This window comes from Heteronotia binoei, chromosome 2 (genome assembly GCF_032191835.1).
Source record: "Heteronotia binoei isolate CCM8104 ecotype False Entrance Well chromosome 2, APGP_CSIRO_Hbin_v1, whole genome shotgun sequence".
Lineage (NCBI taxonomy): Eukaryota > Metazoa > Chordata > Lepidosauria > Squamata > Gekkonidae > Heteronotia > Heteronotia binoei.
This window is the reverse complement of record NC_083224.1, coordinates 42,678,322-42,697,745: the sequence shown is the minus strand read 5'-3', so window position 1 is coordinate 42,697,745 and position 19,424 is coordinate 42,678,322. Positions and strand designations below refer to the sequence as shown.

At 43.8% G+C, this 19,424-nt stretch overlaps 1 protein-coding gene across 1 annotated transcript; it reads right to left on the bottom strand.

The window, feature by feature from the left end:
- Positions 1–557: 557 nt before the first annotated feature.
- On the bottom strand, positions 558–12,225 carry TTPAL (alpha tocopherol transfer protein like). The gene is made up of 5 exons (XM_060230876.1): positions 11,973–12,225; positions 9,727–10,181; positions 7,392–7,585; positions 5,885–5,995; positions 558–4,126 (listed from the first exon to the last, which is right to left on the bottom strand). The coding sequence occupies exons 2-5, from the start codon at positions 10,163–10,165 to the stop codon at positions 3,851–3,853; spliced, it is 1,020 nt and encodes a 339-aa protein (XP_060086859.1). The 5' UTR covers positions 10,166–10,181; positions 11,973–12,225; the 3' UTR covers positions 558–3,850.
- Positions 12,226–19,424: the final 7,199 nt, after the last annotated feature.

Sequence of the window (19,424 nt, the reverse complement as noted above, 5' to 3'; positions counted from 1 at the left end):
GTGTTTGAACAGATCAGACTCGGGCTAGAAACTCTATAGAAAATTTTTGCATGTGGGGGAAGGGATGAAGTGCCTGTGCTCATGATGTACTAATATACTTGCCTGTTTATGTTTCAGAATGCTGTATTGATTAGGATCAGTCCTATGTCATGCAAGTCAACCGCTCTAGGGGCTCCTCCATACACATTGGTTTGTGTGTGCATAGTGTGTCACATGTTTTGCTCCCTCTAGTGGTCAATTTGATATTCTATCATTATCTCCAGCATATTTCCCTGCAGTTTTAAGATGAAGGAAAAATACGCTGGAAATAAACTGATGTTATATCAAATTGACCACCAGGGGGAGCAAAACATGTGTGGTAAAGAAAAAAACCTAAAGTGATAGGAACACAAATGGATGACAAAATACATCACATTCTGAAAGTACAAAGCATGTAGGCTAACCAACCACACAGGCAATACTTTCTACATTAAGTTCTCCGAGGCGTCTTCAGTTGCACTAACTTTGGAATAAGAAGTTAAGTGATGCAAATATTCTTCTAAAATAAAAAGAGGCTGTTTTTAAAGTAAGGTTGTTTTACTATCCATTCATGCATAGAGTTACACTTTTACAACTCGTTTTATAAAATGCAATATAAAAATAAATTCTCAAAAGGTGTGTACTGTAATCAAACACCTGAATTCTACATACAGCAAAAGGCAAAACAAGTCTGAAACCCATTACTAAGTAAAATGCCAAAAGACACTGACTGACAGGATAGTACAAAGAAAGCACCTCAGCCACCCTATGGAAAAACACCTCAAGCTTTATAAGGTGCCTGTTTAGCCACAGTATGAATTCAAGTACTTTTAACTTGCAGAAACAAGTTACCTTACTTCCTTTGTTAGCTGTCTTAAAGGCAATATGGTAACTCTCATATGACTCTAATACAACTGGCCCACTTCGATTTGGATATCTGGAAAATTCAATACTGCAAAAATACCTTGTAGCCCAAAATCCTAGAGGGGACAGCAGGTATGCTTTCTTCTCCCTCTGGAAAAAAAAACTGTTTGCTTATACTAACACCTCAGTGATAACATGGTTGCTCTTAAATGCTGTAGGTTGCTGACTGTTCCTTGGAGGTAGCTCTGGGGCAGCTACAACTGAACTGACAGGATTCATAGGAAACACAACTGTGATGTCTGAAGAGCCATGGATGGAAGGTAGTTCAGAGTAGGCTCCAATAATTAGACAAGACCTATAAAAATAACCAAATACAGGTAAATACAACTTCTAGAAGCCTATTTATTTCGAGTACCTGTGGGAGGGAGAAGGTGCAGCACTTGTAAAAACCAAGGGAAAAATCAAGCCTCTATTAGATCTTTAAAGATTGTTCTGTCACTAAAATGTACAAACCTTATAATGCAGAGGCTAGAAAAAATTCAAGAACTCTTCCTCCAGTGCTTCCTTCAATTGATAGTTTTGCAGTATATATATAGTTTTAAAAAGGATGTTAAAACTCTGTCCTTGACGAAAACTTTCAAATGAAACGTGGGACTTGTAATTTGTCTTTTGCGCAAGGAAGAACCACGTAGGCATGGTATGTCTTTTGAGGCCAGGTTTAAACGTGAATCAGCGAGAAAGAACTGACCTGCACATACCTGCCTATGCAGAGCAGCTGGCTGTGCAATGTTATGACTCCACAGATCTAGCACTGTGCTAATACTGCACACGAGATGCTCCCCTTGAAATGAAACACTGGCCATGTATTCAGCCACAAGGGAAAGTTCTAGCTTGGAGTGAATAAACAAGAAGTCCTCTTTTTAAAAAATAGTAGTCCCTACCAACAACTTCCATTTTCAGACATTAGTTTAAGCTCCAGAGAGACTGTCATAGGCCAAAGGCATACTGGAGAGGTTATGCATATTTCAACAGTGCTAGATTAGTGATATTTCTTAACACTTAACTGAAAGTTACTCTCCTCCCACCAAGTTCTCAGTACTTGTTAGGCCGACTTACCGGGGGGGGGGGGGGGCTCAAGTATCACAATCAGTGCTACTTCAGATAATCACACATGAATATTAGTTCCATGGAAAAGACATTCAGCTCCTTCTCATGCTAGTTAAAACACTGCAAGCACCATTTCTGAGGGTGTCCGTGCCTTCTCACCACAGAACAGCCGTGTTTGGAAAGGGGGGTGGGAGATGAAAGTCTGTGACTGGCCTGCAACCTCAAGAGAGTTCCCATAAACATTAGAGAACCATTATGTGTCCAGCTTTGACAGTTAACACTGTACATGAAAGTCAATGGATTTTGGGGGGGGTGGGGAGGAGACAAGACTAGTCCGAGCAGTTCATCAGAGGCAAATTGCCTTCCTCTTGGTAATATGGGTTTTAGAAACAAAAAAGGCAAATACAGTTTGGCACGTATACAATAAAACAGCCCCACTTCTGAAGACCTTATTTCATATTTACAATAAGCACCAGTTTCTGGTCTAGTTGGCACTAAGTAAATGCCCCTCCCACCCCTTTCCCTCCCCAAGCATTTAAAAAAGTGCTGTCAATATGAGGGGGTGAAAAGTAACCTTGACCTGCTGCCCAGGTCAGCAGCAGTGCATTCAGGAATCCAGTTCCTATTTAATATTTCAACCTGTAGTTTCCGTGTTATGTGAATCACAGATCTATAACTCAAATTTTGTAAATCAGAAACTAGTTTCAGGTGAGATAATTCAAAGGAAAGACATGGGGAGGGTCTGGAAAGTTAAACTACAGTCAGACAGAAGGTTCTGAAGCACTTCTGTACAACGACAGGACAACATGGCTCTGGGGACAAGATCAGGAGTAGCCTATGCCAAAGAAATCAGGGCCAGTGCAGCACCAAGATCTAAGGGACAAACACCACAGACTGCACGGGGGAGGGAAAGTTACATTTACAAACCTGATAGTTGTGCTTATAGAATACCCTGCCTACGTTTGGCTTTACAAAGACTAATTCAAAAATCCTCTCCCCAAAATAAAATAATTGAACAAGCATCTCTCCTCCCACCTTTACACCTACAGCCATTACAATGTCTGCATTTCTCCCCACCTTAAGAGGAGTTATTCTATTACTACGACAGGGCATTTACTGGCAACTAAAAAACTGTGCAAAAAACCATTTCTCCCTCCTAGTTGGTCCTCGTTGTTACACAAATTCAAATATGGGCATACAATCATGCAAGAAAATGCCCCAAAGTTAGCAGGGTTAGCAAATGTCAATGCATCTGCTTTATTATAACTGCCGTTTGCTAACTCACTGCTGCAAGGTGCCATTCAAGTTTTTGCCCCAAGTGACAAAATTATTCCACTGACACAGGAGAGTCACTGAATAGATGGGATGGTGACAAGCAGGATGAGAGTATGAACAGGGCAGCCAAAATGGGTCTCCTGGAAGTTTATCTGCCATTTGTCCTCACTTCAACCAACATCAAGTAGCAGAGGCTTGAGTATGAACCTTACTGCAGCATGTCCACAGTGGCAAATCCAGCACTATGATGCTAATCTTACATAGCTGGAAGCCCCTCCCACAATTTCAATGCAACTTCCTTTCAAGTAAACTGCCTTAGGACCAAGATGTTAACAGCAGCTCTCAATCTGCATTGATATGCAAACGAAAAGGGTCACTAAACCATGGATTTCAAGGATGTTGAAAGGGTACCTCATCTTACCCGAGTTCCACGGAACTCTACCTTGCTCCATTTCCTCCCCCTTTGTCATTTGCTTTGGTTCCAACATAAAGTGCCTCAACAAGGCTCTTGTTTGAGGAACAAGGTAGAGTTCACCATCTCTTTGTGACTTGGAAGGGTGCCTCTTGGGTGGTGTTCCCTGTCTAGTCAATAGCAGTAATAGAGCTGCGTTTTCAAACTTCGCAAGGAGTCATCACACTGTTTCTCGTCCACCTCTGCGCTCATTAGTGGGGCATCAGGTGAAGGGTCATTGGAGGGAGCCAGCTGAGAGACATCATACAGGAAGTCACCCTCTGAGGCTAGCAGCAGGTCGTTCCAGGTGGAGATATCCAGGCTGCCCGCCGTGCCCCCGTATTCTTCAGGGAGGATGCTGGGTGGAAGGTTCTGATGGAGGGAGCTCATGTCTGACCCATGCAGAAAAAACTGGAGGAGGAAACCCAGACACGTCAATAGCACACCAATTCAAAAATCACATTTACTAACAACTACCGTAACTACACTGGGGCAGGTCTGTTTTAAAGAGGTCAGTTTTGGTTTTTAAAGAGGACAGACTGCAGTTCTCAAAACCTGCCCATGAAACCAAAATGGCAGTGGTGACAGCAGTCACCAGACTTAATATCCCTGAGATATCCAGAAACATGAAACGTATTCCAAGGCTCAGGTGCCCTCAAGGTACCTTGAAACTTTTGCACAGTTTGAGCCATTCTATTTAAAGGAAACGACTGTTTCTACACGTTTTGATGGAAGGTTGTGTGATACGACATGGTGCTGAATTCAAAGGGGGTTCTCACTTGCAAAATAAGGCTCCCAATCTCTTGCACAAGCCTAAGAATGGCTACGGAACAGCTCTGCAGAGAACCTGTGGTCTCTTGTGCAGAATAGCACAAGCAGCTATGTTCTGTCCTTCTGAGGTTCTTTGGATCCAACTGCTCTCACCCAACGTCTGAATGAAGGAGGTGTGGTCAAGGCAAGAAGAAACCATAAGGCCTTGGAAGTTTGCTGGGGAAAAAAAGTTTTGGACAGAAAATACCTATTTGGGGCTTTGAGAAAGGAGGGGTGATGAGAGAACTTCTGCCAGCATGAAGTGTCCAAACTAATAGTATAATAAGAGGAGCAGAGCGAGCGAAGGCAGGACAGGTGGGGGAAGAGAGGCTGAAAGGCAAAGAGGGTACCATCTCCCCACCTCCAGCATCTCACAGTGCTTGCTTATCAGTTGTATCTTCACTCAGCCTTTTATCCAAGATTGCTTTGGGTTTGTAGGCTCTTTGGCAGACAGTATTCTGAGGGATCAGGGAAAATAAAGCCTCAAAAATGGGACCAATAAGAATTATGTGCTGTAGCTGAACAGCACAGGTGCTTCTTTATAATGTGTGCTAGCTTCACTAGGGAAGGGGGAAAAGAAGAAGTGTGCTTGGGAAGCACCTTGATATAGCCTTGTGTATCCAGCTGACAGAATGAGACTTGAAAACAAGAGGGAGTCCACATTAGAATGACTCAGCCAGCAAGGAAATTACAGCAGAGGAGTTTTAAAGAGAAAGGCAGAGGATATCCCCCTGCCTTTCTTTCCAACTCCCTCTGTTAAGATGCACAGCCTCTGAAGAAATGTACCCCTTTAAGATCCCCAAAGCAACTTACAAGATAATCCTCAGCTTCCAAAAGAACCTAATTCAACCAGAGGAAACTGACCCTGCGGTCTTGCCTGCACACAGACAGCCCCCCCCCCCCGCTCCACCAAGGTAAGCAGTACAAGAGCACTTCTACTGTTGGGTTTAGGACAGTAGAGAGATCAGATCCCTTGCACAGCCACAGTCTATCAGCCACTCTATGCCTCTGGAGAAGGATCTGGATAGAGTTCGGCTTCAGGGGCATGTGGCAGCTAAAACTGGCCCAATGAGCCTGAGCTACAATCCAACTACACTGTCCTGCAATCAGCTTTTAAAAAACCCATAGAGCGTATGTCTGAAGAAAAGAGGTATTAGAGAAAATCCTCCCAATAATTCATAATTCTTATTATTACTGGCTGTAGCTATCCAGTATTATAAAATTTAGCTCTTTGTTAAGGATGTTTAGAATGGAAACAAGTCGATGAATAAAGCAAATCAGGCACACCATCCTCAGTTTGGGTTAAATACAAATACAGTCTCCAAGTTTGTCATTTATCCAAAAGACCCTGTCACTTACCCTATTTGCTATTTTCTCTTTCAGAAAAGGCTTGATGATTGCAAAAATGCCCTTGAATATGCGAGGTTCATTAATTATGTTGACAGCTTTTATTCTAATAGGAAAGCCATCCTAAAGAAAAAAAAAAACATGCAAGCAAGATTTGTGAAGAAAGGTCCACTTATGGATAAGAATATCTGGAAAACTGATTTAAGATAAACCCATTACATCATAAGAAGCCTAATTTTCTATTGATACAAGAACACAGAGTTTGGCAGAATTGAAACAAAAAAGTTCTTTGTAGCCAATAGCTATATTCGCAAAGATACAAACAATCAACCTATTATGTCCCAAAGTGGAAGCTCTTCTTTAAAGAAAAAATGGCAAATTTAAAGCGAACACATGCAGCATATGGGGATGGGTGAGGAAGCACAAATGCCCAACAATAAACCAGGTTCAAACCCATCCAAAAAGCGACGTCCGCACCAGCGTTAGTGAAGCCAACCACATCACTATGCTTCAGCTTAAGGCCCTTTTCTGCTTATTTCCTTTAGTTAAACATGCCATGCTGGAAGGACATTACCAAAAGTGCTAGGTGTTTCTCAGAAGATGTATAAACTTAGTTATTTTTCACAGCTTCTTAGGAAAAACAAGGAAAACCCTAATATTTACCATTACCCTTGCCCATGCCAACTGTAACAATACTTTTTTTAAAAAGAATAATCTTTATAGAATAATTTATATACAAACAGAAACCCACAGAAGTCCAAACACAATAAATACTACAAATAATATTCCATCCTCTGAGCATAGGATTCTTACTTTGACAGTGTCAGTTGTATGTTTAACAGTAAGGACTAGAAACTTGGTTTAAAAATAAATAGAGATTACCTTTCCCGCCCCCCCCCATGTATCTGCCAACTAATGCTATATTGTATGCCCCTGATGCAAATCACATCCATCTTTCTCTCTAGAACTTCTGTCTTGTAGCTCACAACTCATTTTGTATGGGTAAAAATGTTACTTAGGATTCATAATATCTGTATTTTATGACCAGCTCAATTTCAAAGATAAGAAATATTAGGCAGCTAATTGCACACCAAGTCTTTTTTTGGAGCTTGGACATTTCCCCCTTTTATTCTGTGACTTATATTCCAATGTAATTGGTGTAGGTTTTGAGCAAATTCAAAGAATACATTTGGGGACAAAAATCTCATTGGTGGCTTGTTCCACCCCCCCCCCCCCGCTCTCATTCAGTAAGTTCAAAATGCAGTAGATCAAAAGTGCCCCTATCTAGATCATTCTTGCCCCTTGATCTAAATATCTGACAGCTCCTTTGAGCCTACTTGAAATAGTCTGCATTTCACCAATTTATGAAGCTTCTCTCTTGCAGAATAATGCTCTACTTGTTTTCTACTAGATACTTCTTTAGGAAAGGACTGGTCTTACATCACTTTATCTGTAGCACTTTAATTGACAAATGCAGCTTCCACTGCACATCCCTCATGCACAGCATTTCAGGCCTTACCTGAAGAATTCCAATAACCTTTTTGGCGACGAAGGGACCAAAATGGGAGGCCTTAGATAAACTGACTCCTTTGTAGTCTGCAAGGATCACAATTCCATTCACCTGTGTCTCTTCAGATTGAATGAGCTTTTCCAGAGTTAAGTAAATGGCACGAATGTTCTCAGTAATTGGGTAGTTACTTGGTGTCCATCTGTCTATGGACATAAAACAAGGACGATCAGTTTCAAAGCTAATGAGAGAACCAACAATATGCTCCAATTGCCTTACAATTACTAGTTTCTCTTGACAGTTATCAGCTCTTACTTTCTTGCTTAAGAAAAATGCCTGTTATTTCAGGGAAGATACACTATCAGTTTATACTGGAGGTTGTCATTCCATAGGAAGACCAGGGTTTATAGCCATATACAAGTGTGGTGATGGAAACTGCTGTCAAGTCACAGCTGACTTATGGTGACCCTGCAGGGTTTTCAAGGCAAGAGATCTTTAGAAGTGGTTTGCCATTGCCTGCCTCCATGTCACAACCCTGGTATTCCTTGGAGGTCTCCCATTCAAATATTAGTCAGGGATGACCCTGCTTAGCTTCCAAGATCTCATGAGATCGAGCTAGCCTGCATTATCCAGGTCAAGACATATACAAGTGTACTGACTATTATTCCATCCAATCTTCTTTAAAAGGTATAAAATCAAATTCATGCAGACGAAGAAATTACAGATAAGCCAAACATAATTCTTGATTCTCCCCTCTCACTTCAGATTTTAAACAATTTATTGGTAGCATATGGTTACAAAGCTTTTCTATTTCTTAATTTTTGGAGGGAGGGGGGATGGAAATGTCATATGGGTTAATGTGAAAAAAGAAAAAAAAATTAAGAAATAGAAATAGAAAAGAAATAGAAAAGCCCTCTCACTTCAGACTCATACTTAAGTTTCTTTCCATGCCGTTTTGGGGGGTGAGGTATCACCAATCCCTCAGCTCAGCATATTGGGGGGCACAGGAAGCTTTGGTGGATGGTGAAAGATTAGAAAAATTGCTTCCACAAGCACAGCTACTCAGCATAGGATCATTCACTTCTACAATAGTTTTTGACCACTGAATTCATGCAGATACAACTCTGTAAGCAAGCCACGGGTGGAGAAAGAAATAGGAGCCTGGCAACGTGGACAATAGTACTCCAAAGGGAGGAGTCAAAATGAATGCATTTTTAATCTCTGCGTTGGCATCATATGACATTAGTCTTGGGTCAGGACTATGGGTGGGGGTGGACTAGAGAGGCCTTTAAATTGGAAAGAGGTCTGATTTTATTGGACCCCATCCAGGTGAACTTACTCATTAATTTATGTTTGCATAACTGCCTAATCTTTTCAGAGCCAAACAAAAATCATACATTGACTTATTGGGGTGGATGGGAGACAATTTCAACCTGTTCTGAACGGACACTGTAAAGTGCCAGAATATGGAAGCAGAGCACGTGGTACAGCAATGCTCCTGAATTAAACAGATTTGGATCTGGGCTGATCAATGCTCAGACCTCCTGCAAACCCTATTTTATGCTGCTTTGAGATCCATTATGGAATATAAAAAGTAATGAGTCTTTTTTGTTTTAAGATATGCTTTCTACATAAACAGCCCCTTTTCTACCTCTTTATGGTCCATTTCACATCCCAGCCCTGAAGACAGGTACTCTGTGTCTATGTAAGAATTTAAAAAACAGGCCTGCCAGATCACACCAGTGGTCCATCTAGTCCAGCATCCTGTCTCACACACTCCTCTAGATCACAATATTAGCTCAATATATAATTTGGAACATTTACAATTACATCAGTTTTACCCAGACAATATATACACCCAAGGGCTAGGGCTTTATTCTTATTGCATGATATAGCAAGTATCATGAAGTATTTTCAATACCCCATGTGTTTCTGCAAACACTATATTAGAAGTTAAGAAAATAAGGAGCAGGTGAGAGAAGAAAAAAAAAAACACTTCATAAAACATGGCAGTAAGAAGCAGATTTAGGAACAGAATAATAAAAACAGATGTTCCATCTGGTTAAGGAAAACATCGGATTAATACAAAAATGGTTTTGGAGCTGGCTCCCCCTAAAAAAATAAGAAAATCAATATTGTCCCCAGATTATTGATACTGTGATCCCAAATCATTGCTTTTACTAGAACTGCAGAATTTTTAGTACCATACAAAGGGAAACTAAACAAAATGCATCAGCTTCAAGAGAGCAAGCTATAGGACAGAGGCATATTTTGATACAAGCAGACACATGATAAAGACACAGGAATGACTGGCCCTCTCTTAAATAACCAGCGTCACAAAAAATACCTGGGCGAATGCAGACCACATGACGTCCTTCAGAGTCCAAGTGAGGAAGCACAGTGACAAACCCAGATTCTAACACAGGCCTTATAGCAGACGGTCTCAGGTTAGTAAACACTTCAGGCCAGCTGCGCCTACAGCAGTGGTAGTTCACAAGAAGCTGAAGCGCTCGATCATAATCAAATTTCCTGGCTCTGAGGAACCGAAGCAAGAAAGCATCATCTAGGCATGTCCCAAGGTTAGGATAATCTTTGCACACCATGTCTCTGAGAGCCTGCACATCTCGCAGTCGCCACTCCGGTTTTTCCTGCAGCTCTTCACGCGCCTTGGCAATAAGCTCAGCGGACAGTGTACACACATACTTTGGCTGCTCAGGCAGAACTTCAACTGTGGACAGAGATCCCTCAGAGGGACTTGTAATTGCGCTATCACCATTTCCGGACATTGGTTAGTGGGGACGTCTGAAAAGCAAGACCAAAAAAAGTATATATACACACACACATATATATAATGCTGCCAAGCAGCCAGCAATGCTTAGTATCTGGAACAGCACCAAGATAAAGAACGCCTACGAAGTCTTATAGAGAAGTTACACAGGTTCAAAAAGCATACCACACATAATTGGTAGTTCAATTTGGACATAACCACTTTGAGGGAAGTCAGCAATGAGTCAAAATGAAGTCATGTTCTAGATGCAAAACCACCCATTTACTCCAACATAATTACTTCACTGATTATGACCCAATGTTATTAATCTCAAGTCATTTACAATACATAAGATTCCTTTCTGACTCAGGTAGATCTTCCCCTTCTCCACCCTCCTCTTTCTCTCTCACACACATATATATATCTGCATTTTGGTAATATAGAGAAGGACCACAGCTCAATGGTTGAGCATCCACTTTGCATGCAGTCTCCACTGCAATGCTCAGCATCTTCACTTAAAAGACCTCTGCCTGACAGCCAGGACAATAGCTGCCAGGCAGTATAGCTGGTTTCTACCTTAACAGAACAACACCCTGCAATGTGAGTCATCTGCCTGAGACTCTGGAGAGCTACTGCCCACTACAACAAACAATACTGACTGATGGAACAATGGCCTGACTTAGCATAAGACAGCTGCATGCAGTGAATTTTAAATGTCAAGTGTGCTGTAAGGATAGAAATACATTAAACAATATTATACAGCACAGGTATTCCAGAACAGATGCAGAGGAAGGGAAGGAGACTGTAAGCCACTCTGAGACTTCTGAGTGATGGGCTGGGTATAAATTCAATCTCTTATCTGCGGACTCTTATCTGGGAGAACCGGTTCGATTCCCCACTCTTCCACTTGCACCTGCTGGAATGGCCTTGCGTTAGCCATAGCTATCGCATGAGTTATACTTGAAAGGGCAGCTGTGAGAGCCCTCTCAGCCCCACCCATCTCACAGGATGTCTGTTGTGAGGGGAGAAGATATAGGACACGGGTGGGGAACCTTTTTTCTGCCAAGGGCCATATGGCTATTTATAACATCATTTGCGGGCCATAAAAATTATTAACTTAAAAAACTGCTCTGCCAAGGGAGAACAATTCAGGCCGGCAAAATTAATACAAATAATTGTTTTTCTATTTGAAGTCATGTGGGGAGAGTCTAATCTGGCAAGCACACACACATGACCCGCTGCCCTAGGCAAATGCATAGGTCCAGGGCTTTTTTGTAGAAAAAGCCCAGCAGGAAGTCAGTAGCATATTAGACCACATCCCCTAATATTAGCATATTAGGTCACACACTCATTAGCATATTAGGCCACACCATCTGGGATAATCAAGTGCAAACTGAACTGTGGCAGTAACTTCCAGGCCCTGCAGCAATTCCTACCCGCCAGCCAGGCCCCAGGGAGGCTGCCACATGGCTCGGTTCGGCCCAGCAATCCCCGAGGACCACACCAAGTGACCTCGAGGGCCGCATACGGCCCTCGGGACAGAGGTTCCCCCCCCCCCCCTGATATAGGAGACTATAAGCCGCTCTGAGTCAGAGAGAAGGGCGGGGTATAAATCTGCAGTCTTCTTTTTACTCTTCCATCTCCAATGAAGTAAAGGAGGAGGAGGGAAGCTTTCTACCAGGTAGATCCCATAAAAATAATTTAAAAGCGCCTTTGAAAAAACCTCCCAAAAAACAAGAGTTATGAGCGAGAGAGAGAAGAAAGTGGGTGGGATCTGACCGAGGAATTTACCCAACCGTCGTTTGTTAGAGTCACACAAGATGTACCAGCTTTGGCTTCCCCCAGGTATCGTCTGGATGCGCCAGAGATGAAGGCAGCTCTACAAGATCTCCACCATTTCTCGTGCTGAGAGAGGTTCCGGACCGAAGTCACAGTTGGGAGGGAGAGGAGACCTCCGGGGAGCTGGGGAAAGACAGGGAAGGCCGCCCACCCGCAGCCTCCGTCTTCTTTTGCAAACGCGCCTACGATGCACTCACCGCCGCCGCCAAAGCAGAAAGAGCCACTGTCAGGAAGGAAATCGGCCGTGATCCGGAAGCACTCGGGTGAAATCAGTCGCCCTTCGGCGTTCAGAGCATAGACATGAGACGCCTAGAGAGTCAGAGAGCGCGAGAGAGGTTATTAAAAAAAAGTCTGCAGCTAAATGAGCATGCGCCTAAAATGGAGACGGTGGTTTGGGAAAATTTATGACAGATTAATTTAGGATTCCGGTTCCGTGTTGCAGAGCATTGAATTGTCCATGTATGGGATGAGAAAGGAAGGCTATTATTTTTCTAGATTCAGGCAGCCGGCCGCGTTGGTCTGAAGCAGCAGGACAAAGTTTGAGTCCAGCTACTGCACCTTTAAAGACCAACAAAATTTATTTCCGGGTATAAACTTTCCAGTTCCCAAGTTTGCGTCCGCAAGAAATCAACTTTGTTGGTTTTAAAGGTGCCACGGGACCCATCTGTTATGCAAATTCGCGAAGCGTTCCATATTTTAGACCCTGAATAAGACTGTTGGCTTTAAAGGTGCCACTGGACTCAAGCTTTGTTCTACTTCAGACCAGCTAACAAGGCTACCCACCTGAATCTGTTATTGCTGTCGAACGTATTTCACACCCATTGCGATAAATAATAATAATAAAGAGACTGGACACTTTTCCAGGTTGTTGGCGATCCTAGTAGAGGCAGGTGATGTGAAAGACCTCTAACCTGTTAACCTGGAGAGCTGCTGCCAATCTGTGTACTGACCTTAGCAGATCAAGTGTAGGGTTGCCACATCTGTGTTGGAAAATACCTGGAGATTTTGGGGGTGGATCCGGGAGAGAGTGGGGTTTGGGGAAGGGAGGGGCCTCAGAAGGGTACAATGCCATAGGGTCCACCCTTCAAAGCATCCATTTTCTCCAGGGGAGCTCAGTTCTGCCAGCTGGAGATGTTGGAAAAGTGGGAGATTTCCAGGTCCCACCTGTAGGCTGACGACCTCAACCAACTGTCTGACTTAGTAAAAGGGCTGAACTAGACATGATAGCATGCTCATGGCCGCCATAAAGATGCGGTTGCCATTTTAAATTGATTTTGAAATGCTATGAGAGCCCAGTCCTGATCAGGCCTGCACACGGCTCTCACCTCCCCCCTTGCCATTTATCAAATGCCAAAAGGGAGGGGGGGCTTTGGGCACTTAATAGGCTGGTGGAGGGGAAGGGAAATGGAGGAAGCCCCTAAGACAGCTGCACTTGCGAGGGGGGGAGGGGTAGGAACCACTTTAAAATGTTAACAGTGATCTCATGGTGGCCACAAGGTTGTCATCACATCTAGTCTGAGCCTAAGACAATATGTGTAGGGCAATGTTTTGTATTTCTAGTCCAATTACATTGGTTATTAGTTGTCACATCCTATTGATTGTATTGATTTGCAGTATGTAATCTGCCTTGAGTCTCAGAATATTTTTTTAAAAGCAATCCCTCTGTTGTAGAAGGGAAACTGAGGCTGAGGGTCCATACAGAATACCAGTACAGGAGTCCACTGGTACCTTGACAATTAAGATCATGCCAGCAGAATTATTTTCCTGCTACAGACGAACATAGTTAACCATATGAATTATCCAGAATAAAATTCCAAAAAAATAAAATCAAAGAAGCTGCTATTCATTTGCAATGTTTTGAAGTATTTATGCCCTCTAACTAACCAAGTAAACATAGACACTGAACGGGAAGGAGAAAATTTACAGTTTTTTAAGCCTTTCATGTCAGGCTCCACCTGTTGCATTCCTACATAACATATGGCCTTTTAAATCACAGCTACTCAAATCCCATTTAGTTACACCAGTCTAACCTTTTTTAAAAAAATAATCAATTTGCACTGTTAATCCCATTTGAATTTTTCTTTTTAACATGGTATCTTAAAACAAATAAATCTCTAAACAAGTACCTCTAAACCATTGTGCTGTCTTCCTTCTTCAAACTGTCCAACTACCTCTTTTCCCTTTGAAAAACAAATAAATCCAAAGTTCTGTTCTAACAGCCAATGAGGAGCAGGCGTCATCCTGTGACCAACACATGCAAGGTGTTCTATGGACTGCAACTGGGAGCCAGCAATAATGTTCTGGTCTAGTTGAGTTACCAGCTAAGAGTTTGTTTCTAGGGCTCTCACCTGCACTTCCCATCCTCCTGCCAGTACTCAATGGAACACAGGAGGAAAGGTGAGGAGATGACACCACTTCTGTTTCAGAACCTGTAAGCAGCGTTCCCTCTAAGCTGAGTTAGTGTGAGCTAGCTCAGTGTTTTGGATTCCAACTCGCACATTTTTTACTTAGTTCAGGAAAAATGCCCCCAAAGTAAACTAATTTATGCAGTAGGTTACAACTTTAATATTAGTAGCTCACAAAGTAGAATTTTGCTCACAAGACTCTACAGCTTAGAGGGAGTATTACCTGTAAATGATGCTGGCATGTTGCCTGATGCTTTAGGAATTTCCCCTATTGCAGTGGTTTTTACCACAGAGTTTTGGGGAAACCCTTGAGTGTTACACAATGCAGTGACATCTCACTTCTGGTTACTCAGCTGGAAGTTGCATGTGTTGGAAAATACCTGGAGACTTTGGGGGTGGATCTGGGAGAGGCCGGGGTTTGGGGAGTGGAGGAACCTGTTTGTTTGAGATAATAGCTTTACAAATAATCCTACAAGGCAAAAAACAAAAAAGTAAAGATAGTCCCCTGTGCAAGCACCAGTCATTTCCGACTCTGGGGTGACGTCGCATCATGACATTTTCATGGCTGGCTTTTTATGGGGTGGTTTGCCATTGCCTTCCCGTCATTTACACTTTATCCCCAGCAAGCCGGGTACTCATTTTACTGACCTCAGAAGAATCGAAGGCTGATTCAACCTTGAGCTGGCTACCTGAACCCAAGCTGTTTAGAAAAGGGCTAGTGTTGAAGTATGCAGATGTAAAAAGCTCAGTTCAAGCTTTTGGTCAGCAGAGGGAGCCAAATGCACGCTCGCAAATTGAAGCCAGTTGGATCTAAAATGCCTGGCCCTCACACATCACCAGGTAGTATTCTGCGTTAGCTGTAACTTGTAAACTGTTGTCAAAGGCAGCTCCGTGTACATATGATGGACCCCATTACTGACTGTAAAAATAAAATGCAGATAACAGAAAAGTGATTTGAGTAGGGGTACTAACCTCACAGTGGGATCTGGAGTTTTCCCAGAAGGACTTCAGACTACAGAGACCAGTTCCCCGGGAGGAAATGTGTGTTTTTTTATGGTATACGATAGAGCCTAAGGGAAACAGAAGACTGTCGTAGAGTGACATCACATCCCTCCTGAGTTACCTTTAAATTTCCAGGAATTTCCCATGCCAGAGTCTGCAGCCCTAGATTTTGGGTACAGGAGGGCAGCCTTAGTGGCTTGGATCTAACCCATCTCTTGAATAAGCAAAACGGTACTTCTACCACCACAAGGCAGGAGGTGATTTTCACTAGTTGCTCCCTCCCAGGGCCAGCCCTAGACTGCCTTGCACCCTAGGCAAGGCAAACTTCTGGTGACCCCCCCCTCCCCCAACATACACTGATAACGTCACCAAGTCACTTGGAGGTGCCCAATTTGGTGCCCCCAGAAGGCCAGCACCCTAGGCAATTATCTAGTTTGCCTAGTGGTAGGGCTGGCCTTGCCCCCTGTTGTACAGCTCCCTCCAACCCTATCATATTTTCACATCTATGTTTCTCTTTGACAAGAGAACAGTAAGAGAGGAGGGAGGGAGAAACATTTTGTAAGTTTTCCTCCAGCTTCTCAGGTCAAGGATGGCCTCTTGTTAATAACCTATGGACTGGCTAACCTTCTCAGTCACAGCATTGTTTCATTTGGTGCAAGACATGTTGTTCTTATGCTTCTCTGACACTGCCCTGGAAACCAGGAAGGATTTTAAACTTTTCCAAAACATGACAGCAGCATTTTCCAGTTTCAGACCCATTTACTGACCACAGAAAGTAATCAGTAGCGCCAGGGTAGAGGCAGGCGCTGACTTTGTAGCAGCCGGGCCACCGCCTTTTAAATAAACAGAAGCTAGAATGGGGTTTGGCTGGGTTATCTTTAACCATCTTCAAACTCAGACAGATGCTTTGGACGTCTTCAGAGGGTGGAAGAAGAAATGGGCCATTTTATAGCCAAGCGCAGCTTTTTATAATTTCTCAAAATACCTCCATAAACACGTTCAAACACTCTTTGGTTGTTCATGTAGCAACTGCATCTTATCTGATCGATAAATAAGTCTTTCAAAAACTTCCATAATATTTTTTGAAAATAATAAGCGTAAACTGCATTTTGGGGGTTAGAGGGGAACCCTGTTGGTCTACAGTAGAACAGCTAGATTGAAGTCTCCTAGCACAGGGGTGGCCAAACTGTGGCTTAGGAGCCACATGTGGCTCTTTCATACCTATTGTGTGGCTCTCAAAGCTCCCACCGCCCCGTTGGCTGGCTTACAGAAGGCATTTGTCTCTTTAAATCACTTCAAGCCAAGCCAGTCAGCTGCTTGGAGAATGCATCTGAAGTTGCTTTCTTTCCACCTCTCTCTCCTTCCCCATCTTTTTTCCTTCCTTCCCTCAAATATCTGACATTCATGTCTTGCGGCTCCCAAACATCTGACATTTATTCTATGTGGCTCTTTCATTAAGCAAGTTTGGCCACTCCTAGTCTAGCACCTAAGAGATCAATGAGATTTTGGGAGCTATAAGTTTTTGAGAGTTGAAACTCTCTTAAGCAGATACAAGTCAGAATGGAGATCTCTTATAGCCAGAAAGTGGGGGAAGTGTTTGCAAAGAAGGAACTCAGGATGCTGGGGTACAAGGCATGTTGTGATCAGCTTGATCGGAGCAAATGGGAAATACTTGGGACAGAAAATTAGCAGCTGTAGTGAGATAGGAATCGTATCACCCTATTTAGCCTGGGGGGTTCCTTTGTTCTGGGGCTCTCTGTCTGGGGCTGTGATGATCTGTATTCTTGTGCTTGGGGGGGCACAGTGGAATGGCTTCTAGCCCCACTGGTGGACTTCTTGATGGCACGGGGGGGGGGGGGGGGTTGGCCACTGTGTGACACAGTGTTGGACTGGATGGGCCATTGGCCTGATTCAACATGGCTTCTCTAATGTTCTTATTGTTTTGAACATTAATTTTGGGGTTTGTCCTCCAGATAAATTTGAGAAGCAGGATACATACCTCAAGAGGATAAGGAGGGGAGATGCCAGTGGTTCCATGGCAGAGCTTCTGCTTGGCATGCAGAAGGCCCCAGGTTCAGTCCCTGCCATTTCCATCTGAGAGCTGCTGCAGTAGACAATACTGTTCTTGATAGACTGGTTCAATATAAGGCAACTTTCTCTGTGTGTGTTGGTGTTTTCAAGGAAGCTCAAATCCCACTGAAATCAATGGAGCTTGGAAAGTTGTACACTGACTTGGGGAAGCAGGATTGCCCAGACTGCAGATTGGCATACCCATCACCTTCAAACCACATCATGATTACAGGTAGGGGGCTTTTTGTAGCAGGAACTCCTTTGAATATTAGGCCACACACCCCTGATGTAACCAATCCTCCTGGAGCTTACAGTAGGCCCTGTACTAAGAGTCCTATAAATTCTTGAAGGATTGGCTACATCAGGGGTGTGTGACCGAACATGCAAAGGAGTTCCTGCTACAAAAAAAGCCCTGATTATAGGGATGTCCCCTATAGGCTAAATCTCACAGATCCCTTCCACTATCCATGGTAGGACTGCCATGTTCCCAGGCCAGGCGGGGGTTCTCCCGCCCTGGAGGTTCCCAACCCCCCCCCCCATGGTAGATTAGGGTTGCCAAGTCCAATTCAAGAAATATCTGGGGACTTTGGGGGTGGAGCCAGGAGACATTGGGGGCGGAGCCAGGAGCAAGGGTGTGACAAGCATACTCCAAGGGAGTTCTGGCCATCCAAGGGAGTTCTGGCCATCACATTTAAAGGGTGCAGCACACCTTTTAGAATGCTTTCCTTCCATAGAAAATAATGAAGGATAGGGGCACCTTCTTTTGGGGCTCATAGAATTGGACCCCCTGGTCCAATCCTTTTGAAACTTGGGAGGTATTTTGGGGAGAGGCACTAGATGCTATACAGAAAATTTGGCACCTCTACCTCAAAAAACAGCCCCCCCAGAGCCCCTGATACCTGCAGATCAATTCCCCATCATTCCCTATGGGAATCGTTCCTGCAGGTGCATAATGGCTGTGGGGGTGGAGCTTCCTCCGCCGGCCAGCTGGCTGGGGGAGGGGGAAAGCCTGTAAAACCAGGGGATCCCCCGCTGGGACCTGGGGATTGGGAAGCCTATGGTAGATCCTCCCTCGATATCGGTAGATCTGCCAAGTAGATCCTCCCCCGATGTCGCTGTAGTGATAATGTCACTTGGAAGTGATGTCATTGCTCTAGCCACTCTAGGAGCATCCAGTAAAGTTCTATGGTTTTCCTGGAGGCTCTAGCAATTTGGGAGGAAAACTCTATGGTACCATAGAGTACCGGAGGCTGTGGGGGACTTGGGAAGCCTAATCAGTGGTGCTCACAAGGAACCTTCTTTTGACTCTAGAGGCTTGCGTGTCTGAGTAGTAATGATCCTTGCCTCCATGGAAACCATTGCCACTAGCGGAGGGTAGCTGTAGGATTCACCTCTACGCTTGCGGCTATAGACATATCTCAGAGCAGGTGGATACCCCTTGTCTTTAATGCCTGCAAACCCATGCATAAGGACGTGACGGTACTGTGCAATGTACAACCTCAAGTTTAGGGCTGCGAATCCTGTGCGTTTGGTGGAATGGAGCATGGAGAGGTGGAGGGTTGCTAATGCAGCAATGCAACCCCCCCCCCCCCCAGAAGTGATGTCAACACCTACTGCTTCTTTAGGAATTTGCCAGTCTCTATGGTAAATACCATAGAGGTTCAGGAAATTCCTAGAGTGTAATGGATGCAGTGTTCAGGAGGGAGGTTGCCATGTCTGCCATTCCCCCCTGCTGTGTTTTCTCTCACTGTGAGAGTGGAAGGAGAGGCAGTAAGGGTAGAATGTGACTTGCTGCAACCAGCAACCTGGAAAGCTTACTCCAGTTTCAGATATTGAGCTGTTTGATAACAGGCTATTTGATAACAGCCTATAGCAGTGGTTCCCAACCTTTTTGGCGCCAGGGACCAGTTTTGGGGAACACAATTTTTCCATGGACCAGGGATGGGGGATAGTTTCAGGATG